Below are 25,079 nucleotides of genomic sequence, written 5' to 3'. Positions count from 1 at the left end.
CCAAAGCCAGTGAGTTTCATGACAAAGTGGAAATTTGAACCTGGATCTTTCCAGGCCCAGTTCAGCATCTTAAACATTACACTGGCTTCAATTTATGACATCAGTTTGACTTTGAGAAAGGATGGCTATGAGCCAATAGGATGATTGCATGTTAGAAGGCCAAACAGGTCAGCTCTTTTTATAGGAATGAGAAATTTAAGATGTGGAAAAGTGAAGAAAGAGACATGTTAATATTAATGCACTCCTTCAAGCATCCAAGCCAACTACTTATTAGAGTTTAAGCAGACAACCTGAGGCTCAGGGATATCCCTTCACATTTCCTTTCTGGGATAGTGCCTGGGATTCCTTCCACCACATGGAATAGGGTGGTGTTGCTGGTTCCAGTATAGCTAGTTTCAGATGATCCATGCCCCAACCAAAACAGCAGTGTTTTGGTTCATATCTGGAACAAATTGGGATTGTATTATTCCAGGTGTGACCTGAAATATAGTTCTTCTACAAGCAGAAGTGGTTAGCAGGGTGTTTGTGTATCAAGAAGAAATAGTGAAGAAAATCTGTAGTGATGTCTGAGAGGAGGGAGGGAAGAGCAGGTTGGCCAGAAATGCCTTGTTGGGAGACCACTGCAATAAGAGACAGGTGCATAAGCCAATCTGGTGGCAGTGACTGAGGGGAGGGAATGGAAGACTGGGAATAAGGAGGTCCACTGGGATATGCCATGCTGGAATATCAGCAATAGCTGAAGGGAAGCGGGGTGGGGGGAGGAAGAACCTGCAAGGATTATGAGCAATGGGCTATGCTGAATTGGGAACTTCAGAAGGGGGGGGGGCAACACATACTAGCTTTGCCCTACTTACCCTACAAAATCACTCTGGGATCCCTGTTTTGTCCAAATCCCTGAACCCAGTCCATGGCTAATCCAAAAGGGCTTGGCAGAACTTCTGTAACATGATGATTTGTCCCAGGTTTGAAACAAAAGAAGTTATGTGTTTTGTTCACATTATTTGGAAGTATAGCTGTCATTGGTGAAACACTATATATTGAGCAATTGTTTGATCTGAGAAAGGAAGGCCAGGAAAATATTTTTTAGGAATTATTTGTGTAATTGGACAGATGACTATACATTCCCTTGGATCTGCTCCAAGATATTGTTCCATATAGCTCAACGCTGCCTTCTCTGACTGGTTGCAGCTCTTATAGCCCTCAGTAAGGTACTTTCTCTGGTCCTACTACTCAGAGTTTGCTAAGAAAGTACAACTGTCACCAAAACACTTTGTGTGCAACCAGTGTGTAAGGCCCAGACCTAAAACAATATTGATTTCATTTCCTTTATGCTCTAAATTTAATTAAAATACTTATCATGCTTAGTCTCTAGTGACATATTTATTTACCTTCTGTCACACAATAGGTATAACAACCAGCCTTGGAATTGACAGTGAAGATTTCGAAGTGGTGGATAGCTTCTGCCTTTTATAGGATCAACCTTCAACAATAAAGGAACAAGCAATCAAGAAATATGGCACAGACTAGCACTTGGTAGAGTAGCCACAAAGGCTGTGGAAAACGTATTCAGATGCTGTGATGTGTTTAGACCAGGCCTGCACAATGTGTAGAGGGGGAAGGGCCACATTGATAAATTAAAAATCATTGTGGGCTGCAAAGCAATACCTGGCATTCCAATTAGATGTTTGGTAGCTAGAGAGCAGCGGCAGTGCTGGAGCTGGCGGTGGTGAGGCTTGGAGGCGTTTGACAGTGACAGTGCATTTATTGCTCTTTTAAAATGCTGGCAGGCCGCACAAGGCTGCTTGGAGGGCTGCATGTATCCTGCGGGCAGTATGTTGTGCAGGCCTGGTCTATAGTTACAAAGATCAGAATTGTGCAAGTCATGGTATTCCCTGTGACACTCTATCGAAGCAAATGTTGGACTTTGAAGAAGCAGGATAGGAAGAATATTGATGCTTTTGAAATGTGGTGTTGGAGAAGACTCCTGGGAACACCATGGACAGCTAAGAAAACAAGCCAATGGATCATTGAACAAATCAACCCAGGGTTCTCACTCGAGGCACAGATGACCAGGTTCAAATTATCCTACTTCGGACATATTATGCAAAGACCCAGCTCTCTGGAAAAGGCTCTAATGCTGGGAAAGGTGGAAGGAAAGAGAAGACGAGGACAACCAGTAGCAAGGAGGATGGGCTTAGTTATAGTGGTGATGTGTGTACTGTTGGAAGACCTGAAAGACCAGGTTAGGGGACAGATCATCATGGAGAAAATCTATCTGTGTGGCTGCTAAGAGTTCACAGTGACTTGATGGCATATAATTAATCAATTGCGTTTTGTCACATTAACATTTTAAATTTGGTAATATCTTCAGAGATCTCTGGAGGGCACCCAAGGCTTTTGGGTGTCACATGTGATCTGGGGGTCTTAGACTGTCCACCTCTGCTTTAAGCAGTGGGAAAAATTGTTTCTAATGATGGTCAATATATTGATAGCACTATCTTACTTTACTAATATAGATGGCAATTCTTTATTGCCAAGCTTAACTTATCTGTTCAAGCAAGTGAATAGAGTCACACCCATATATGCTATTGTTCATATAAATACACTTACAAATTATCCTGAACATAGCTCAGCCTTCTGATTATATATCTGTCTAAGTCCTCTGGGACATATGATGAGAAAGGGATATGGCATGTTACTTAACAAGAAGCCCAGTGCACATTTGCCATTCTCTAGGACTCATTATCGAGAATCATCAGCTAGACAGAAATAACTCCATAGCTCAGGTAGCATTAATATGGTAGTCAGAACAGTAGCACTACATTTTCTATCAAGGTGTATAAGCTGAGCTCCTGGACTAAATGAGCTTTGATACATTCTGCAGAGCAGTGTGCAAAACTTGCTACCAAGTTTTAATATGAATGTAAAGAAAATAGATGGGCAGTGGAATAATCAGTTTATCTTAAATAAATTGATTTACATTTAAAGAAACGTAGCTTTTATCCTGGCCTCAGACATATTGTCTTAACCCTGCCCATTCTAAGAAGCATAGCTTTTGGCCTGCTATTCAGAGACCAGATTTATGAGTATCCCTCTGCTTTATAAATTGCATTTTTAGCATTTAGTAGTGGAAAGACATCAGAAGATATACCTTCCAAAGACTTGCAGTTGCATTTTCATACTTCTGACATCAAGATATAGCAAAGGAAGCATGGGGAAAATGAAGAGAGGTTTAGCATAGCAATGATGGCAAAATGAAAATAGCTATATTGTTTTCAATACTTTTAAACTCAGTTCTATGGTATGGTAAAAGTTAAGCTTGAGCCTTGGTGATTTTGTGAACATGTCCAAGTGTTTTCTTGGTGGCAGTATGGAAATGTTTTGCCACTGCCTTCTTTTGGGATATTTCCTGGAGGTCCTACCCAAGAACTAATCAGGTCAGATTCTAATTAGCTTCTCAGCTGAGTCAAGATTAACCAAAGCACTATTTTCATCATCCCAACCTGGTGCCCTCCAGATTTCTCCTAGATTTTTCTAGATTTGGGTTTTTTTCCTAGATTTTCTAGTGAATTATAGTAAGTTCATGGTGCATTGAAATAAATGGCTTCTTCCAATCTATTGCACAATATCCTCCAGTACATGAAATTTCTACTGCGGACTTCTTCCTCTTCTTTTCTCCAAGTTCTAACTTTAATGCATAAATATTTTTCTCTCTTGACAACTACTTTTACAAACCTCTCTTTGTAGCACTAATATTAAAAGGTAGTATAGACTGTCGGATTATTTACACAAAAACATAGCATATAATTGTTCTTTCTGATATTCCAAAAAATAAGGCACTAAAAGTCCATATGGAAGTTTCACATCATATAAAGAACTCTTCCTCATCCTTCTCATTCCTATGACTTGCTCCTGATTTCCCCACCTGAAAATGACTTAGTCCTGATGTTTTATTAATTTCAGCAATATGCAATGACAAGAGAGAGTTCCTGGCCTCGGAACCCAAACCTGCTTCCATGAATGAATTGTTCGGTGCCTGGGATTGAAGAAGTCCTTTTTGTAAGTCCTTTGAAAATCTATTTAGGGGAGAGTTAGCACATTTAAAAGGTACTACTCTCTTGCCTGTGTCAACATTAGTCTCCTCCTCCTCCTCCTCCTCTGCTTTGTTCTGGCATAGCCAGAGCTCGTGACTGGAATGCCTCAATTTAGTGCCCAGGTTCATTGGGCAAGGGCCTAGATCTTGCAAAGAAGAATGTGCTAGATTATACAAATTGGAGGAAGAACTAATGCTGTTTTGTGAAGAGCTGAAAAGACTTGCTGGAATTTGCACCATCCTCCTTGTGGATTTGTTTTTATTCTTCATGGCTCTGAGCGTCCGGTTTTTCTGCTGAACATCAGTTCTCCTGGGAGCCATTGAAGGTACACTGGAGCATAGATCACAGTGGTAATGGGGAGGCCCTTTTTCATCAGTGCTGTTGCACCAATTAGGAGGTAGAGACTTATTCCCATTGTGCTTTGAGCCTATCCTCTGAACCTGTGGATGAGAAAATAAATTAACTGCATCTTGACAACAGTAATAAAGTCAAAGCTACACCTGATCCTGTAAAAGTATCAACAGCAAATCAGTAATTAGAGAGTTCTGCTAAGGACACAGGTAAGGAAAAAACACACCTTACTCTGAGTTTCATTATTAAACTTATTTGAATCTGTCAACACAATCCTCACATTTTAGTGCATATTCTGCCCATACATCCTTCAAATATGCTTTGCCAACTGCTCAAAATACCTGAGTACTCTTCAATAAAAACTAAGGAATATTTCATTTCTTTTAGATTTAAGATGAGATGGCATGAAGGGCACAAATAGGCAGCTGCTGAGAGCCCAAGCCCAGCAGGAGACTAAAAGGTCCTTTGAATCTGCTGCTCCTTTTCCTCCCCTGCAACCTGCTTGGAACAGACTGTAGTGAGGTCTGAAGGAAGAACAGTAGAAGATACTGCCTTTTTTGTGACAAATAGCAAGAAATAGCAATGGGGGTGGGAGGAGAGGAAGAACAACAGCAGTGGGAATAATTAAGCAAACGAACACTGAAAAGATATATCATCCCTTGCACCAAATCAAAGGATTGACTAGTACTCTAAAATGTTTTATTGAACAAGCCTATTTTTTATTAGTCTACCTATTCACACATGCTGATGATAACTTTGAAAAGGCCTATAATTCCAGGCACAGGCATTTTACATGTTACTGGATCAGTGGCTAGCCACAAGCCTGTTGAAGTCCAGGTGTTTTCTGAAGGATTTTGTTTGTCTTTTAATAACTGCAAACTAAGGGAGAATTAAAAAAAAGTTTAGTTCATATTTAATTGCAAAGAACATTAATATTTTATCATTGCAAATCAGCTGCATCCCCCAGAAGGTTTGGCTTTGAAGGCTTTCCAAACTCATAACCACTTGCAATTTAAATGAAAGTACTGTCTGTACCTCTGAAAGTTTACAGAGAAGTCACACCAGGTTTTTTGGAGGACATTTTTGCCTTGATGCTTCAAATATGCTTAATCAATCAATAATCAATCAATCAATCAGGAGAGGTGTTTTCTTATGCCAATGAGCAAAATGCCTCTATAATCACTTTGCACTTGCCATATTAAATATCAATTAAATATATATCTGAAAAACAAAATTATCTGTGAAAACAGCAGCATCACCTATTGCTTAGTATCCATGCTAAGGACAATACAAAAGTTCTACCATATTGTCTTTCAGTATCTATTGCAGTGACAAGAAGTACCTGCAGCAGGATCTTATTTCCTTCATAGTCTTCAGTTTGCCACCTAGTATTGCTTATTGGGACACAGGGATTGGGCAAAAGTGGGACCAGCTCTCCAATTTCATACACTTTGAACTGTAACACTGAAGATTGCTTCAGGTCAACATTCATCCCCAAAGGCAGCTGCTTCAAGCAGAGCTGAACCACAAGGCTCTGTGTTGTGTACAGTAGAAAGGTACAGAAGCTGCTTTTCTGGACAGATGCTTCTTTCTGCAGGATTGTCTCATAAAGCCTTACTGCATCCTCATAATTATCAAAGCTACAATAAAGAGTGACACGCAGGATTTCCATGCCATAGTGAACTTGCCTCAGGCCCCATACTGGCATATGCTCATCCAGTCCATAAAAGTCCTGATGATCAAGGACATGGGGAGATAGCTTCCTGCTGGGACACTCAAAATGGAAAGGCTGCCAAGGTGGATGTTGGAAGAAGTCATGGACCTGGAAAAACCGCTCTTCTCCGAAGTCCTCATGCAAAAAAAGGAGAACAGATGTACTAGGAAACCTGGAGCTCTTTTGGCGGTATGTCTCATAATACTTAATTGGAGAAGGGCATTCTGAGACAAGGAAGAGGCGAATGTCCAGGCAGATCCATTCTTGAAGCTGATCAAGAGCTTGTTGCAAGTGTAATGCATGTCCAGTGTTGGCAAGCAGGTGCACAGTCATCCTCATGGAATCTCCCCTCACATCCATTGCACAGTGACCTTGAAATACAAGTAGTAACATAATTAGTGCTTTAGTGTCTATTGATTATGGGATCACACTTGCACAATAGCCACATTAAAAAGATTAAAACTTGCTCTTCCCAGCTAATTCTCACTGAAGCATTTCTGTAAGCTTTACAAATGTCTGTACAATGCAGACCCACAGTTTTATCTTGATTTTATGATCTACACATTAGATCTAAATTGCAAATAGTGGAAAGAAAGGATATAAGGTCTCCTATCTCCTAAATCAAGCAAGAGCTCAATTTACTGTACCATTTCATGTTTTCAAATGCCTTGCATCCTTCTTCAAATACTTTCTGGGCTATATATTTACATATGGCAAAAAGTTGGGATAAACTATCAAAGAATTTTAGGGAAGATAAAAAGAGATCTTTGTCCATATCATATAAACAACGATCAACTGAAATCTTGAAGTAATCAACTTGCCTGGGTCCTGCCATTGCCTCATGTAAATACAAGGTGATGTTTGCATTTTAAAGGCTCAGATTTTTTCCTATCTGTGTGTGCCTGCCCACTTTACAAAGCCAGCAATCTTCCTGTGACAACTCCCTTCCTGGGCTGTGCTGATAAACCATTGTTTTAAAAGAAGAAAGGAAATTGGACAATTGCAGAGAGTCAAAGTGAATACCAAAGATAACAGAAAGTATGTCAGGAAAGAAAAGACTTGAAGGAAACAGATTCTACATGCCAGTTTGACTAACTGCTGCTCCTTACAATGTCATTTGGCTCTGTTCCAGTTATTCCAGAGGCCTCATTTCCTCATGCTAAGGAGTTGAACATATGTGCCTCCTAAAGATGTTTGAGTCCTAGTTACCAGTTCATGGATTGAAAATGCCAAACACTCTGATATGATCTTTCAGAACATAAAGACACATGAAAGCTGCTTCTCAACAGCTGAAGCAAAACCTGACAACAGAATAGGTACTTGGGGGTTCCAATTCATGGGAATGGTCATCAGCCATATGAGCAAGGGTCAGTTTAAAGGATTCCTTAGAACATGAACACACTCATAGAAAAAATAGCTTGTCCACAGTAAAGTTCAAATAAGAGTTCAACATGTTATCATTAAAACTGGGATCCATAACCTTGACACTGTTTTAGAGCTGTTTATCTCATAACAGTCTTCTCTCACTCACAATTTCTCCCCTGTTCTTGTCCTGCTAAACCATAGTTTCATTACTGATATCACAAAGTCATTTGCAGTTCTTATTATTCTTAAGTGATCAAATGCTTGCCTTGCATTGTATTCTTAGAATCACCTGGGAAAAAAAATAAACATGAAACATGGACAGAAAATCCAGCAGCACTGTAACTGGCCAGATCTTCCTTTTAAAATGAAAATTTTCTGGATATTACAGCCAGTCTGAATGAAGATTTAAAGCAAATAACATAGGCATATGATCCAGGGCAGTATTCAGCTACATAATCTACAGTTGGTCCTTACCCAAGATGGGATAGAGCAGAAGGTTTATCACAATAGTCCCAAAGGACCTTTCCATGACACCACCCAATTCTAGAGCCATATGACCAATAGGTTTTTACAGTCGCCAGGAGATCTCAGTGGCACATAAATAACTAAAGGTGGCTTAAGTATCTGTTAAATTAACAATGGGCAAACTTTCTGAGTAATCTGAAGGGTCCTATGTTAACATGGTTGGAGCTTAAGCAAACAGTGGACAAGTTCTGTCTCTGTCTTTCTCCATCTCTTCTCCTCTATGCTGCAAGGTAAACAAGTTGCTCTTGTCAGAGATGGAAACTGTTTCCTTGTAGAGGGCTTCAGAAATTAAGCTGAGGGCAACACACAGCCATTTAACACTCTCTGTGTTAAATGAATGAATTAACAATAATAATAATGGCTAAGAAGGTTGGGATCTATCAGAAAATCTGGACGCCTGCAGTGATTTCACAGTGGCTATTCTCTCAAAAGATTATATTCCCTACTCGTAAATTAGATAAAGCAATGGAGATGTACTTCAACACCCCTTTTCTCAAAATTAGAAATGTAATTTTATATATTGTATTTTGTTTTACTACCACTCAAGAACCATAGATGGCATAGATTCAATCTTTGGAGTTTCTTAGAAGCAGCTAAAGTGGGTATTAGCAAATCCCCTTTCTAAATTGCAAAGAACATACAAAGGATTGTTTTCCTCATAATTCTGCTTTGATAACATATTTTACCATGTACAGTATTTTCCAGTCTGGAGAGCTTTGAAAGGGAGAAAGAAGTAGGCTGAGAAAGATCATGCTATATGACAATTATTCTATTACCCTTAATTATCACCTCCTTTCTGTTTTCCTGAGCAACTTTCTCATGTGGGTGTATGCTAATGCCCTATTTAACTGAAAACTCTAATTTTCCCATGAACGTATATTGCATGCAGTTGCTTTATATTTTCCTAGCAATTAATCAGGTGGGTTCATTAATGTTTTGTCAAAGGTTTATTCTCCCAATGTGTTCATGCTCCATAGACCCACATGAAACTTTTGGCTGGGAATGATGAAAATCGTAGTCTAGTTTGTTTGTTTTTGAAAAAGGATTCCCCCAGGGCAGGAGAGGCTGCTGTGACTTTCAGTCAAGTGCATTTTTTTCACTTGTCACACATTTCTATTGCCGGAGTGCTCTTAAAAGGTTAAAATATCCTTGGTGTGTTTTTTACTGGGCACACTATTCAATTCTATAAAGAGGAAGGTATATACACAAAAGAGTATAAATTACTTTGATTTCTTACATTACTTACACTTGTTCTCTTTGCCATCAGATTTCTCAGCTAGTTGGTTAGAAAAGTACCTTGCTTAAAGTACTGCGGTATACTAACAGATAACACTCTTTAAGAAGTGAGATGCAAGAAGACACCAAAAGAGATACATTTATTTTTTCTACTAAATCAGATTTTAAAATATTTTAAAAAGAAGTACCTTTTGAGCAGTACTATTTAAGTTCAGTTTATAGATTTATCTTGTGTTCATATTTTATGTCTTATTCATGGTCTTATTTGTGCAGAAACTGAAATAGTTTCTTCCCTTTTTCTTTCACTCATCACACAATCACATTGCTGCAATCTAGTAGTTTATGCAAAATAGTTTAATTGGATGTTTTGAAAACTTGCATTTGAAAGTAGAATTAAGTGTTTCATTAAAATTCATCTTGGTTCAAATCCTACAACATTCTCAGCATTCAATAAGAACATCAGTCTAGGAAGATACGTGCACAGTACCAATTCCACTAAAACTCAAAATATGATTGGTAGTCAGGCAACTGTTAAAAATCACAGCTGTATCAACATACAACTTTTGTATTTCAAAGTCAGCAAGGAAACTGTGAAAGTGTCAGGATTAGATTTCCCAAAGATTAAAAAAAGTACCTAACCTCTATAGTATTGTTTTCAAAGCATTATTTCATAAAATTATATGCCACAGAACCAAGCCATTTAGGCCATTAAGTTCAACACAAACTCTGCACAAATACAAATTCAGAGGAAGAAATATCAATAATCTATGCTGTGCTGATGACACTATGCTGAGAACTAAAAATGCAAATTTTCTACAATCTCTGGTCATGAAAGTCAAGGAGCACAGTGAAAAGATTAAATAATAACAGGTACCACAACTAGCCTCAGAATTGATAATGAAGACATTAAAGTGGTGGATATCTTTTAGGATTAACCATTAACAGTAAAGGATCTAGCAGTTAAGAACTACTGTACTAGCAGATTAGTTCTTGGCAAGGTAGCAATGAAGGCCTTGGAAAAAAATATTCAGAATCCAAAATTGTCTCTACTTACAAAGATCAGAATTGTTCAGATGATGGTTTTTCTTGTGACACTCTATACAGGTAGTCCTTGCTTAACAACCATTCATTTAGTGGTGGTTCGGACTTACAACGGTGCTGAAAAAAACAATTTATGACCAGTCCTCACACAACCATCACAGCATCCCTGTGGTCACATGATCATGATTTGGGCACTTGGCAACTGTTCACATTTATGATGTTGGCAGCATCCTGTGGTCACGTGATTGCCATTTTTGATCTTCCCGACCAGTTTCTGGCAAGCAAAATCAATGGGGAACTGCATGATTCACTTAACTACCATGTGGTTCACTTAACACCCATGGTGATTCACTTAATGGCCACTGCAAAAAAGGTCGTAAAATTGGGTCGTATTCACTTAATGAACACTTCACTTAGCAACCATAATTCCAGTCCCAATTGTAGTCATTAAGTAAGGAATACCTGTATATGCAAAAGTTTGATTTACAGAAGCAGGACAGAACAAGTATCAACACCTTTGAACTTTGCTATTGTGGAAGACTTTTAGGGATACCACAGGTAGCCAGGAAAACTATCAAATAAGACCACAGGACAAACAATGCAGAATTTTCAGCTGAGGCACAAATGACTGGACTCAAAATATCACATGTTTATACATTATTTGAAGACACTTGAAGTCTCTAATCTGGGGAAAGTTGAAGGAAAGAGAAAAGGATAACCAGCACCAAGGGGAATGGACTCTGTAATAACAGCAATGAATGTTGTAGAGGAAGCTCATCCTGGAGAGAATCTATCTCTGTGGTTACTAAGAGGTGATACCAACCTGATGACCCATAATCCTTGTTCTATTTGAACACATCCACTGGAGAAGAAGCTCATTACTTCTCTTGCTCCACTGCCATATTGCTAAGTTTTTCCTAATTTTCAATTGGCCCCTGCCTTCTCACTGAAATACCATTTTTTCTCAAAGTTAAAAATGCCCAGTTACCTCCATCTGTCCATGTAAGATTTAGTTTCTAGTCCCCAGATCATCCTCACTGTGCTTCTCTGCATTTGCTCTATTTTCTCAGAATTTTTCTTAAAATGTGATACCCAGATGGGGGTTTGTGTGACCAATGCAGAATAGAGTGGAACTATTACTACTGCAGTGTAAAATTGCATTATTAATTTGACAGCCCCTTCCCAACCTGTTTAAAATATTACTTCTATTTTCCCACTCAATTTTGCATCATCTGCAGATTTGATAAGCATTCACTCATCCAAGTCATTAATAAAAATATTCAGGAGTAAAGGACTCAGGAGTTACATTTGTGGCAAGGATACAAATTGTGGAAATAACAATTTGATGAGGAGCTATTGATACTCATTATTATTATTATTATTATTATTATTATATTTTTATCCTACCTTTTTTAATATATATATTTGGTCAAATCAAGGTGGTGAACATACTTAATGCTCCTGCCTCCTATTTCAGCACAACAACAACCCCGTGAGGTGAGTTGGGCTGAGAGAGAGTGACTGACTCAAAGTCACCCAGCCATCTTTCATGCTTAAGGGAGGCGCAGAATTCACAGTTTCCTGATTTCTAGGCCAGCACCTTAACCACAACACCAAACTGGCTCTCTATGAAATATGATTTCAAGCCAGCTATATATCTATGTAATTCTCATGCCATCCAGTCCATACTTATCTAGATTGCATGTGATTCTTTGTCAAGTGTTTTGGTCAAGTCAAGGCATATTAGGTCCACAGAAGTCCCACAACCTACTAAGGATATTGCATGATCGGAAAGTGAAATAAAATTAATCTGACAAGAGCTATTCTTGAAAAACCCATGCTGATCCCTGCACTGCTTTAAAGTGGGATTCCCCCACTCCCTTTTCTGTGTTCTTGAGGGAGTAGCTGCAGAGACATTTGATAGGCAGAAGGTGGACTATCATTCATAGTGGAATACTCGCCAGTTTTTGATGGATCAATTGTTTCCAAGTAGTCATAAGCCACATTGCTACCACCTTCTATTGCTTTTTTCCCCTGGCTCAAAGCATGTCTTCCACAAAACTTTTGGTGTAATTCCTTAATCCTTTATCTAAACTCAAACAAAGTTTAATAACACAATCTTACAGATGTCAATTCTGAAAGCCCACTGTGTTTAATGAGTCTTACTTTCAGCTAAATGTGACTATAAGAACACAACCACATTAAATAATACATTTGTCTACGGCTCTCTAACTTGTGGCAGAGATTGATTTACATTTTTTGAGAACTTTTGTGTAAGCGAATGGCACTGCATTCCAAATTCATTCTCTCTTCCTCCCCTTCCTTATTTCCACAGGTGCTCAAAACTATTTACATAACAGTTCTCAATAAATTGTGAACACGGAAACAAACCAAACCAAACATAAATGCAAGACATTTCTCAACTAGCAATAGATAAGATAAACATAAACATGGTATCCCCTTCATGTTTATTTTCAGCAAAGAAGTTAGCAATTACAATAGGTTCCTTACAATAAACTTTACATATTTCTCATTCTGTATTCCTTTTAAAATTGTAAGCTGCCCAGAGTTGTCAGGGGTAGAATGGCCCCTAAATTATCAATTATTACTGAAAGCCAACTTTATCTCAAATGCAAGCCATGATTGGTTTTCTCTCCAGCAAACACACATCCATAAGCTGGAAAAGAGAAAAAAGGGAGCATTTATAAATTGATGAAAAGAAAACAGATATACAGTAAATGGTTTTTCCAGGACAGGATGATGGACTAGACAAGCTTTTGATCTAGACATGCAATATTGCTTTGAAGACTGATCACAGCAATTTAAAGTACTGTCCTTACTACTTTCAAACTTCATTTAAAACTTATCAATTAGTTTATATTACTTTTCTTCAACCTGATATTCTACAAGAGTGTTGGACTCCAACTCCCATCACACCAAACCAACATAGCTGTCGGGTGCGGCTGACCGGGAATTGTGGGATTTGTAGTCCGAGTCGTCGGGAAGGCCGCAGGTCAGAGGAAAGCCGACTTGCATCGGGCTTCGCACCTGAAAGGCTCCCGAATGTTGTTGGGGGGACGGGGGAGCAGAAAGGAAACGACTGGCAAGCTTTGGGAGACAAAGGAAGCGCCCCCAAACTGCGCGGCTGCCAGGCTAATGCCTCTCGCACACACCTCGTCTCCTCGGTCCCGCTCCCGCTCCCGCCGGCTCTGCCCTGCGGCAAAGGAAGGGCAGCGTTACGTGCCGGACGGCGACGGGGAGACCAAAAGAAAGAAAGAAAGGAAGACAGCAGAGCTGCTAGCGCTGCCTAGGCTACCAGACAACAGACGCGCCCGCAAACAGTGTCCTACCTTCGCCAGCAGCGCCTCGCCCACCTGGCAGAGCCGGCCCTTGACTCCAGGCAGCCTCTCCGGAGAAAGCATCTCGGGGCATCTTTCAGGGCTCGCTCGACGCCTCAGCCAACAAGTAAGGGGAGAAGCTGCCCTCGCGTGCCCTCCCGGCTCTGCGGGCCCGCCTCTCTTGCGCGTCACGCAGGGGTGGTCCGCGCTCGAGGCTTTTTCCCTCGAGGGCTGCTGCGGCCGCTGCTCGGGTAGCGTCTGAGGGAGGAAAGGCGAGGACGGGCGCTGGGCACGGAAGGCGCCAGGAGAGGTTCAGGCCTTGGCATCTTGAGGTGAAGTTGGGAAAGGCAGTTGCTCGGGGCTTGGCGTTGCTTTAGCCCGTTCGGCGAAGCCGGCCGTTGGAACTGGTGGTGTTAGCATGGTGAAGGCAGCCAGCCGATTGTGTTTTATTCCGCGGTGAAGCACAACGTGGGAACGGAGTCATCCTGTGTTATGAAGTCACTTCTGGTGATCCAGTACCAAGCAGTGGGCTGAAATTAGACTTTGATAAACAGCCTTTTCTGTTTCCTTTGTCCTCGGCTTGGCTTTCAGATCAAAGAGGGTGCGGACTGGAAAAAAGAATCGGTTTTATTTGTAGCTCTCCAGGTGAAGTTCTCGGAACAAGCATATGAACTCTATAAAACAGTGGACTCTCATTGTAGGGTAATGTAAAATGCCTGAATACAAATGATTTCTGTAGACCTGCAGTCTCTAAAAGGCCCTAGGTAATTAACCTGGGAGGAAGATGAAAGGTAAAGATGGTGTGAGTAAAGTCAAGTCTGCCACGGGAGGAAATCTTGAGGATGAAAGATTCTGACAATGCAGCACCTTTGGCCCTGTCCTCACCTGCCTTCCTGCAGGAGGCAGAGACTCTGGGAGTAGCATAGCATAGCATCCCATAGCAAAACTGAAGATGGAAATCCCTGCTTCAGTCTTCTGTTTGCCTCTGAGCAGGGTCTAGATCACGTCTGCACGACATGCGGCCCCCAAGCAGCCTTGTGCTGCCTGCCAGCATTTTTTAAAAAGCTAATAAATTCACTGCTGCTGCTGCTGCCGTGTCCAGGCTTCCCTTTCCCTAACCACCAAACAGCTGATTGGTGCACCAGGGATTCCTTTGAGCTCACAATGATTTTTAATTTATCAACGTGGCTCTTTCCCCTGTACAAGTTGTGCAGGCCTGGTCTAAACCTTCCAAGCCTAGGGCTGCATTTAGCTTTTGAGGGGGATGCAAGTAGTCCAGTTGGTGGATCAGCCAACACATTTCATTTAGGTCTAATACTTGGGGAGGTCTCTCACACCCTACCCAAGACTTTCAGGGGCTGTATATGATCTGAAGACCTCAGATTATGCCCTGTGCCATAGAACAATCCACTTTACGACTAAGCTTCCTCATTTGCAAGAGCTGTATTGTAATTGTCATCTATTGTATACTGCAGAATTCTTGCCTTTCCTTCTCACATTTGATTGTTCACTTACCGTTTCTCATCCATACATCATTTCCACCAATGTGTTTGAAATATGTTTTTATAAAATTTTTGTCAGTAGTAGGTATTTCAGATATGGCAACCGACTGATATTATCAAAGCCCTGAGTGATGACCATGCATGTGTAAACTTGTCCAAAAAGAATTTGCCAGTTTTAGTAGAGAGCGAAAGAGAGAACAGTTTTGTAATAAGACCTACCATATGTTTCTACTTTCAGTTTTTGTTTTAGTTTACATTAAGTTATAAAAAAGGGTATAACCATCAGCAATGCAATAAAATATGTTGAACTACAGTTAAGAAAACATTCATATTCATGTGCAAAGTGCAGGCACTTAAAAAAAAGCAATAACATGCGTGACAAATTGCTGAATACATGCAAAATTATATATTATCTCATACTGAGCAGTATGTAGCATAAACTGTATAAGCAAATGACTTCGTGATTTGTTTAAATGGCCAAGTTTAGCATTTGGGGGATGGAGTTACCATCAGGTGCAGAACTGTGGGATATTTTTTTTTCTTCCATCCCATAGGCCCATGACAATTCATAGTACTAAAATGACAGTATCACATTTCATATAATATGATTCAACTTTATAATAATGTTGGATTATGTGGAAATTCAAGGGCCAAAGCCTCCTAAAATCTCTGAGGTTTTAGATGGTATACAAAGATACATCTGAGAAGTAACAGCCTTGTACCTTGTTTCTAGAATTTCTGGAATCATTTATCTGGCCCTGGCTACATTCACATCATATGCTTACTTATGATTAAATAATGAGGTTTACAGAAGTACCCCACTTTTCTGCATACAAGTCATCCATAACTTAATCAAACTGGCTGGGTTCATATAACATGCTAGGCTAAAATTTGGTTAGCTAGCTGTGGTTTTCTGTGGTGTTGTAAGAGATAGGATGTTGGGTTAGCTAAAATAGTGGTTTTCATTCTTTCATATCCTAAATTACACCAGACTGTGAATCTGCATTCAACCAGTATAAACAAAACAAAAATAAAACAACAATAAACCTTTTCTGAGAATACATACATATTCTCAGATTATTTCTATTAACAGTTATAGTCAGTTTAAAGAATATAAACAATGCAATAATACGTTGATTTTATGATTATAGCTTAAAATGAAAGCTAGTTAGAACTGAACCACTCTTTGCCACTGTGGGAGCAATTTTCCTTTAAACGCAAATAATCTCTCTCTCTCTCTCTCTCACACACACACACACAAACACAAACACAACAAGAACCAAGTCTTTTAAAATGTTTTATTTTGCCTCCTGAATCCAAAACTTTCCAAGATTACTCTAGTCCTGGACTACAGAAAATTCAGTACTCAGACACTCAGTTTCTTTACTCTCAAAACATCCTAAATTTGACTGCTTTGCCCTCTTCTAAGATCTTCAGGAGGAATCACATTCCACCTAGATTACTTCTGCAAACTAACAGTGGTATACGTACTATTGGTTGAGAAGCACTGAGGTAGAACAGACTTTTTATACTGACTCACTCTTTTTACAGTGCTATTGACTAAAAACGATTTGCACATACTTTGGCTTTTCATGAATGGATCTCCTTGATTTTATGGATAAAATATTAGAGGAAGTTGCGAGAGAGCACATTTTTGCCAATTTGTCCTCCTGAATACATGCCGTCAGGTTGTTGTTGACTCCTGGATGGATGGATGGATGGATGGTTGTCCTCTATGATGATCTGTCCCTAACCTGGTCTTTCAGGTCTTCCAATGGTGTGCTCATTGCCACTGTAACTAAGTCCATCCACCTTGCTGCTGGTCACCCTCTTCTCTTTCCACCTTTGCTAGCATTAGAGCCTTCCCCAGAGAACTAGGTCTTCGCATAATGTGTCCAAAGTAGGATAATTTGAGCCTCGTCATTTGTGCCTCGAGTGAGAACTCTGGGTTGATTTGTTTGATGATCCATTTGTTTGTTTTCTTAGCTGCCCATGGTATTCTCAGGAGTCTTCTCCAACATCAAAGTTCAAAAGCGACAATGCTCTTCCTATCCTGCTTCTTCAAAGTCCAATTTTGTTGTTCTGGTTGATCCATTCTTCCCCAGAACTATTCCCTAAAATTAGGGACCCCTAGAATATGACATGTATATGTGGCATTGGAAGATGTAAATCAGAAGTAATAAAACCCTCCACTTCAGTTTTCTTCTGGAGTCAATGCAGATTCCCTTAATTAATGGAAGGAAGCCTTCATTTTCACAAAGTACCATGTCTACTATAGATCCAGGGCAAGGGTTTTCAGTTAGTTGTCTATTAACAAGCAGTACATGAATTATATAATTATTTCTCAAAGAATAGTTGGTTTCTCACATTCATAATTATGTGGTAAGTACTTTTCAAAACAATATTAAAAATAAAGTTAAGTCAAAAAAGGAAGTATTGGAAGCAATTTGATCTGTTCCACAAGCTGTTTTCCTGTCTTCCATGAAAATAGACTTGCTTGATGGAAAAATATTTTACTTTCAGCTGTAAAAAATTAATATATTTACTCTCCAGGTATACCATTGGAAGATGAGACTCCCAGGTCGGAAGATGGTCAAAATGCTACTGGGGAGGAACGGAGGATGAGTTCAACTAGCCCCATATGTGATGACGCAGCTAGCTCAAACCCGGAAGGACGGCTAGCGGCCAATGGTGCTGGTGGTGAACAGCGAATCCGATGTTCTAAGGATCAACACACCATTGGAACCTGGAATGTCAGATCTATGAACCAGGGCAAATTGGATGTGGTTATTGGTGAGATGTCAAGATTAAAGATAGACATTTTGGGCGTCAGTGAACTGAAATGGACTGGAATGGGCCACTTCACATCAAATGACCACCAGATCTACTACTGTGGACAAGAGGACCACAGAAGAAATGGAGTAGCCTTCATAATTAATAGTAAAGTGGCTAAAGCAGTGCTTGGATACAATCCAAAAAACAATAGAATGATCTCAATTCGAATTCAGGGCAAGCCATCTAACATCACAGTGATCCAAATAGACACCCCAACCACAAATACTGAAGAAGCTGAAGTAGAGCGGTTCTATGAGGATCTGCAGCACCTACTGGACCACACGCCTAAAAGAGATGTTATTTTCATCACAGGAGACTGGAATGCTAAGGTGGGCAGTCAAATGACACCTGGAATTACAGGTAAGCATGGCCTGGGAGAAGAAAACGAAGCAGGGCATAGGCTGATAGAATTTTGCCAAGACAACTCACTCTGCATAACAAACACTCTCTTCCAACAACCTAAGAGACGGCTTTATACATGGACTTCACCAGATGGACAACACCGAATGAGATTGACTACATCCTTTGCAGCCAAAGGTGGCGGACATCTATACAGTCGGTAAAAACAAGACCCGGAGCTGACTGTAGTTCTGATCACGAACTTCTTATTGCACAATTAGGATCAGACTAAAGAGATTACGGAAGACCCACAGATCAACTAGATATGAGCTCACTAATATTCCTAAGGAATATGAAGTGGAGGTGAAGAATAGATTTAAGGGACTGGACTTAGTAGATAGGGTCCCGAAAGAACTCTGGACAGAAGTTCGCAACATTGTTCAGGAGGCGGCAACAAAATACATCCCAAAGAAAGAGAAAACCAAGAAGGCAAAATGGCTGTCTGCTGAGACACTAGAAGTAGTCCAAGAAAGAAGGAAAGCAAAAGGCAACAGTGATAGGGGGAGATATGCCCAATTAAATGCAAAATTCCAGAGGCTAGCCAGAAGAGATAAGGAATTATTTTTAAACAAGCAATGCGCGGAAGTGGAAGAAGACAATAGAATAGGAAGGACAAGAGACCTCTTCCAGAAAATTAGAAACATTGGAGGTAAATTCCAGGCGAAAATGGGTATGATCAAAAACAAAGATGGCAAGGACCTAACAGAAGAAGAAGAGATCAAGAAAAGGTGGCAAGAATATATGGAAGACCTGTATAGGAAGGATAACAATATCGGGGATAGCTTTGACGGTGTGGTCAGTGAGCTAGAGTCAGACATCCTGAAGAGTGAGGTTGAATGGGCCTTAAGAAGCATTGCTAATAACAAGGCAGCAGGAGATGATGGTATCCCAGCTGAATTGTTCAAGATCTTGTGAGATGATGCTGCCAAGGTAATGCATGCTATATGCCAGCAAATTTGGAAAACACAAGAATGGCCATCAGATTGGAAAAAATCAACTTATACCCCATACCAAACAAGGGAAACACTAAAGAATGTTCAAACTATCAAACAGTGGCACTCATTTCACATGCCAGTAAGGTAATGCTCAAGATCCTGCAAGGTAGACTTCAGCAATTCATGGAGTGAGAATTGCCAGATCTACAAGCTGGGTTTAGAAAAGGCAGAGGAACTAGGGACCAAATTGCCAATATCCGCTGGATAATGGAAAAAGCCAGGGTTTCAGAAACACATCTATTTCTGTTTTATTGACTATTCTAAAGCCTTTGGCTGTGTGGACCATAACAAATTGTGGCAAGTTCTTAGTGGTATGGGGATACCAAGTCATCTTGTATGCCTCCTGAAGAATCTGTATAACGACCAAGTAGCAACAGTAAGAACAGACCATGGAACAATGGACTGGTTTAAGATTGGGAAAGGAGTACGGCAGGGCTGTATACTCTCACCCTACCTATTCAACTTGTATGCAGAACACATCATGCGACGTGCTGTGCTTGAGGAATCCAAGGCTGGAGTTAAAATTGCTGGAAGAAACATTAACAATCTCAGATATGCAGATGATACCACTTTGATGGCTGAAAGTGAAGAGGAACTGAGGAGCCTTATGATGAAGGTGAAAGAAGAAAGTGCAAAAGCTGGCTTGCAGCTAAACCTCAAAAAAACCAAGATTATGGCAACCAGCTTGATTGATAACTGGCAAATAGAGGGAGAAAACGTAGAGGCAGTGAAAGAGTTTGTATTTCTAGGTGCGAAGTTTACTGCAGACACTGACTGCAGCCAGGAAATCAGAAGACGCTTAATCCTTGGGAGAAGAGCAATGACAAATCTCAATTAAATAGTGAAGAGCAGAGACATCACACTGACAACAAAGGTCCGCATAGTTAAAGCAATGGTGTTCCCTGTAGTAACATATGGCTGCGAGAGCTGGACCATAAGGAAGGCTGAGCGAAGGAAGATCGATGCTTTGGAACTGTGCTGTTGGGGGAAAATTCTGAGAGCGCCTTGGACTGCAAGAAGATCAAACCAGTCCATCCTCCAGGAAATAAAGCCAGACTGCTCACTTAAGGGAATGATATTAAAGGCCAAACTGAAATACTTTGGCCACATAATGAGAAGCCAGGACACCCTGGAGAAGATGCTGATGCTAGGGAGAGTGGAAGGCAAAAGGAAGAGGGGCCAACCAAGGGCAAGATGGATAGATGATATTCTAGAGGTGACAGATTCATCCCTGGGAGAGCTGGGGGTGTTGACCGACAGGAAGCTCTGGCGTGGGCTTGTCCATGAAGTGATGAAGAGTCGAAAGCGGCTGAACGAATAAACAACAAAAACTCTCCAGGCAAAGCTGGGATCCTTCAGGGGTGTGAGATGTCAAAGTGTAATATTCTGGGCGTTGTAGTACCAAGAGATGTCAATGCTAACAGTTGTCAAAGGGTAGACTTGAGAATAGGACTTTGCACTCTTTGAAAATGGTTTGGAAAATAGGTTTTGTGCATGACACCTCTGTTTGTTAAAACATCTCTCCCCCCCCCCCTTTTGAGTGAATTGATGAATCAATTTGTTAAAGCAGCAAAATCTTTTTCAGGTTTAGAAACTTGGGGGGAAAAAAAACTAAAAATCCCACCACCTGCTTTATGAGTAGCAGAAAAGTAGCAGCATTCACACAAAGTCCAAAGCACTTCCTCCAAATTGTTTTCAAAACATAGAGGGCCCTTAGACAGTAAATCTTGAAATCTTATGTCCACTTCTTTAGGAATGTATTTTACTAATGCATTAGAACTTACCTTTGTATAGAGCTGCACTGTTTAAACAGTTGATTAAATTCCAGGTTAGATTAAAACATGGAAGTTTCAGTATATTTAGAAAAACTATAGGAAAGTAATATTTTTTTAGTGTTATTTCAGCTCTTGTTGAAAAAGTAGACTCGTAAGGGGATGTCTGTCAATTACTTGGTTTAATTTCCCCCTTCAGAACTTTTATTTTTATACAAGTGTGTGTGTGTCAAAATTAACAGGCCAATTATATTTAATCAAGTCACTTGGAGAGTTCAGGTTGGGAAAGGTTGTTTAATGCAGAGTTAGGAAGTCTGAGGAATTCTGCCTACTATGTTAAAAATCTCATCATTTCTGACCATTTATCCTTATTAATAACTAGCAAACACAGTTGTTTTCTAGCAGTGCCTAATTCAAAAACTATTAAATTACAAGAATCCTGATTAGCAATTCATGTCAGTTTTAACCTTGTAAAGCAACAGGATTTATATTAGAATAGATTCTGTTTTCCATCTAGCAACCTTGGCTGCTGTAAAAAGAAAGCTAGGTAGGATCAGGTCTGGTTAATGTTTGGATGGGTGACCACTAGAAGCCCCAGGCCTGAAGTGGGAAGCAAAATTGGATATCCATCTAGGAAGAAGGGAATGGATAACCACTTTTATATCGTTGCCTAGAAAATTACATGGGTGTGTCCACATGGTCACCAGATTTGAGGAAGTCTTTACTTTTATATTTAAAATATCCAGGATATCAAATTCTAAAACTGCCTTATATAGTTTATTCTTATTGTGCAGACCGTGAGGCAATTGTAAGAGTCCAAACACCTTCTAAGAGTTCACATCTTTGCTTGATCATTCTTGTCTATACTGTATATGAACTCTCTCAGAAAGGGGGAAGTCTCCATTGTATTATATAATAAAGTTGTGTTGAATGAACACTATAATGTTAAATGCCTTGCGTTATTTATCCAATAAATCAGTTTCCATCATCAAGTTACAGAGGCATTTTGTCACAATACTGTAACAAGACAAATTATTCTATGTTTTATGTGGCCTTTATTGTGTGTCAAGCAGCCTTATATAGAAATTGCATTGTGCAGATGCCTGGTGTTAATTGCTACCTAACAGGTGGTTGGATGTGACTTCCACAGAGGAAGATAATCTTTATGCAAATGGTGAATTTCAGTTAAAGACTGAGACATAATTCACATACTGAAGAGTTAAAAAATAAATATGCCTCCTAGTTATATCTTTGCATTAAAATATATACAGGTAGTCCTCAGTTAATAATGGTAATTGGGACTGGGAACTCTGTTGCTAAGCGATGTGGTCGTAAAGTGCGGTATCACATGATCACAATGACTTATGACGACAGTTCTGGTGGTTCCAGTTGTGGTCATTAAGCTTGATGTCACATGATCACCATTTGTGACTCCTATCAGCTTCCCCATTGACTTTGTAGGCGGCCAGCGGTGAAGGCTGCAAATGGCAATCACGTGACCGTGGGACACTGCGATCATAGTAATTGCAAGCCAGTTGCCAAGTACCCGAATTACAATCACATGACAGTGGGGACACTGAGTTGGCCACAACTTTGAGGATCGGCCATAGGTCTCCTTGTTCAGTGCCATCATAACATTGAACATTTGCTGAATGAATGGTCATTAACTGAGGATTACTTGTACATTTTTAAAAAAAATAAAATAATATTCTGAATGGAAACAATGATACAATATCACAAAAAGGAATTAAGTGCATGTTGTAATTAATGTTATTAACATTAGCAGCCCCAACCGCAAGACCACTGTCTATATTTCTGTTACAGTATTTCATATTGTAGACAAGAACTCAAAAAGGCTGAATGATCCCCATACAGGGGAAAAGAAAACAAAAACAGAAACCCTCTAGACAGTGAAATGTTGGGGAAAAGCATTCATTACTAATCTTAACCCTACAATGCAGAATGAGGCTTACAACCTTAATCTGCCTAAGCAGGCTATAAGTATTCATTACTCGATGAAAAAAGGATCTGTTATATACATGTACAAATAAACTTCGGCAACAACATATGAAAAGCTCAATCAAAACTTCAACTTTACAGGTTGAAATATAATTCCCCCTGCAGTTTCCCTTGCCTGTGCCTGCTATACATTTTTAAAAAAAAATATCTTATTGTTACACCCAAATACTATTTATGAACTTAAGCTGAAATTAAATTGATCAGCAGCACTTCACAATTTGAGCACAAAAGACAGAACCTTTGTGAATTCATTGTTGTAAAAATAGGTTATACAGTATAGGAACTATATAAAATTTCATTTGGTGTCAGATTACACCATAAAAGGATATTGCAATTTTTTAAAAAATCAAGTCTTAAAAGCATTAGGAGCAGTCAAACTTCATCTTTACCCACCTTGAGAAGGAGAAAGTACTTGTTGCAAAAACTGGAGATTTAATAAGATCAAAGTAACAATATTTATTGCATTTTAAGATTGCATTTTAAAACAGTAAATTAATAGTGCACAATGGCTTCACTTGAACCTTCTGAAAAGTGAGAAATCAAAAAGCCATAAAATCCCCTTCTACCTCATGAATAGGTTAATGTGCTTCTCCAAGGGGCAGTATTTAGTTTAATAAATTGCCATCCCTGTGCTCTAATACATTTGAATTAGTGCTCTGTGTACACTAAATCCATTTATTTTAAATTTGTTTTGTCTACATTGAGTGAAATAAAAACATCGCTCTGTACAATCCACTATGAGCAGTGAATACAACAGCAAAAAATATCATACAGTTTATACACACTGTTTTCCCATTTCTCCTATAAAGGAACCAGAACAAACCTAATTAGAATGCAACTTAATTTGGAAGATCTCAAATGACAAAAGGGAAGGCCAAATATTACAGCCCATAACTGTGCCGAAAACAAGGTTCTTGCTCATATTAACTGGAACATGAATGAGTGCAGGTGAAGAGGAAAACCATGCTAAAATTGTATTATCAGGTTTTTATAAATTTACCAAATAGTAAATTAAACATGGTTCTTGAAAGAAATGTCCAAAGCAGAGTAGTAGTTTTGGAAATTCAATCTTACCATCTGTGTTTTTCTTGTAACCCAACTTATACAATGCACAAAGTGCTAAGCAACACTACAGAAAACACATTTACATCAACACTGAAGATTCGGGGAAATGAATTCCAACAATTTTTTTTTTTTTAATGAGCTGTATTTTCTAAATTTGTTTTTATTATTTCCTGTTTTCATACAGTATTGAAAACAAAAACGCAGCACATTCACATTTTCCCGAGGAAACTGTAAGGATGATCTCTACAGGGATAAATGCTGAGAAGCTTGAAGCTCAATCATTTTGATGTTGAAAAACTTTCTGAAGGCGTAAAGGCTTGATCTGACTGGTCTAGAACATGTATTGTAATTTAATAGAAGATATGGTCGTCTTAATATTTAATGATTTTTAAAAGAACTTCCCAGTTCATGCGAAGAATATAGTCCAAGAATAAATCATAGTTGTGGAACACATTTTATGCTACGTAAGTGTATACTTTGCGGTCCTCAGGTGTTCGTGCCAAATATTCTCGCTCAATAAGTCCTTCAATACGCTTTTTAATAACAACTGGACTTGGTAGGAATCGTGCCTTCAGTTGTTGAGTTACCTGAAACAGAAGATAAAGTATTTTAATATTATTTATACTAGCAAGGACGGGGCGTGGTGGCGCTGCGGGTTAAACTGCTGAGCTGCCGATCGGAAGGTCGGCGGTTCGAAACCGCGCGGCGGGGTGAGCTCCCGTTGCTAGTTCCAGCTCCTGCTCACCTGGCAGTTCGAAAACATGCAAATGTGAGTAGATCAATAGGTACCGCTTTGGCGGGAAGGTAACGGCGTTCCGTGTCATGCTG

At 39.6% G+C, this 25,079-nt stretch overlaps 2 protein-coding genes across 3 annotated transcripts in view; both read right to left on the bottom strand.

Moving 5' to 3' along the window:
* Positions 1 to 3,024: 3,024 nt before the first annotated feature.
* Positions 3,025 to 13,854, bottom strand: FAM124B (family with sequence similarity 124 member B). Of its 2 annotated transcripts, none has more exons than XM_063306687.1 (3): positions 13,677 to 13,854; positions 5,788 to 6,530; positions 3,025 to 4,534 (listed from the first exon to the last, which is right to left on the bottom strand). In XM_063306687.1, exons 1-3 carry the CDS (start codon positions 13,756 to 13,758, stop codon positions 3,866 to 3,868), a joined length of 1,494 nt encoding a protein of 497 aa, XP_063162757.1. In that variant the 5' UTR covers positions 13,759 to 13,854; the 3' UTR covers positions 3,025 to 3,865. The 2 variants fall into 2 exon arrangements, with proteins under 2 accessions (XP_063162757.1, XP_063162758.1); XM_063306688.1 differs by lacking the exon at positions 13,677 to 13,854 and adding an exon at positions 7,691 to 7,847.
* Positions 13,855 to 23,617: 9,763 nt separating this feature from the next.
* The window catches only part of CUL3 (cullin 3), a 63,761-nt gene continuing 62,299 nt past the window's right edge, over positions 23,618 to 25,079 (bottom strand). The window contains exon 16 of the mRNA XM_063306685.1: positions 23,618 to 24,838. Coding sequence (XP_063162755.1) covers positions 24,707 to 24,838 — 132 coding nt within the window. The 3' untranslated portion in view covers positions 23,618 to 24,706. The remainder of the gene's footprint in view (positions 24,839 to 25,079) is intronic.

This window comes from Candoia aspera, chromosome 6 (genome assembly GCF_035149785.1).
Source record: "Candoia aspera isolate rCanAsp1 chromosome 6, rCanAsp1.hap2, whole genome shotgun sequence".
Classification (NCBI taxonomy): Eukaryota; Metazoa; Chordata; class Lepidosauria; order Squamata; family Boidae; genus Candoia; species Candoia aspera.
The sequence above is the reverse complement of the archived record's forward strand: the minus strand, read 5'-3'. Positions and strand labels throughout refer to the sequence as shown.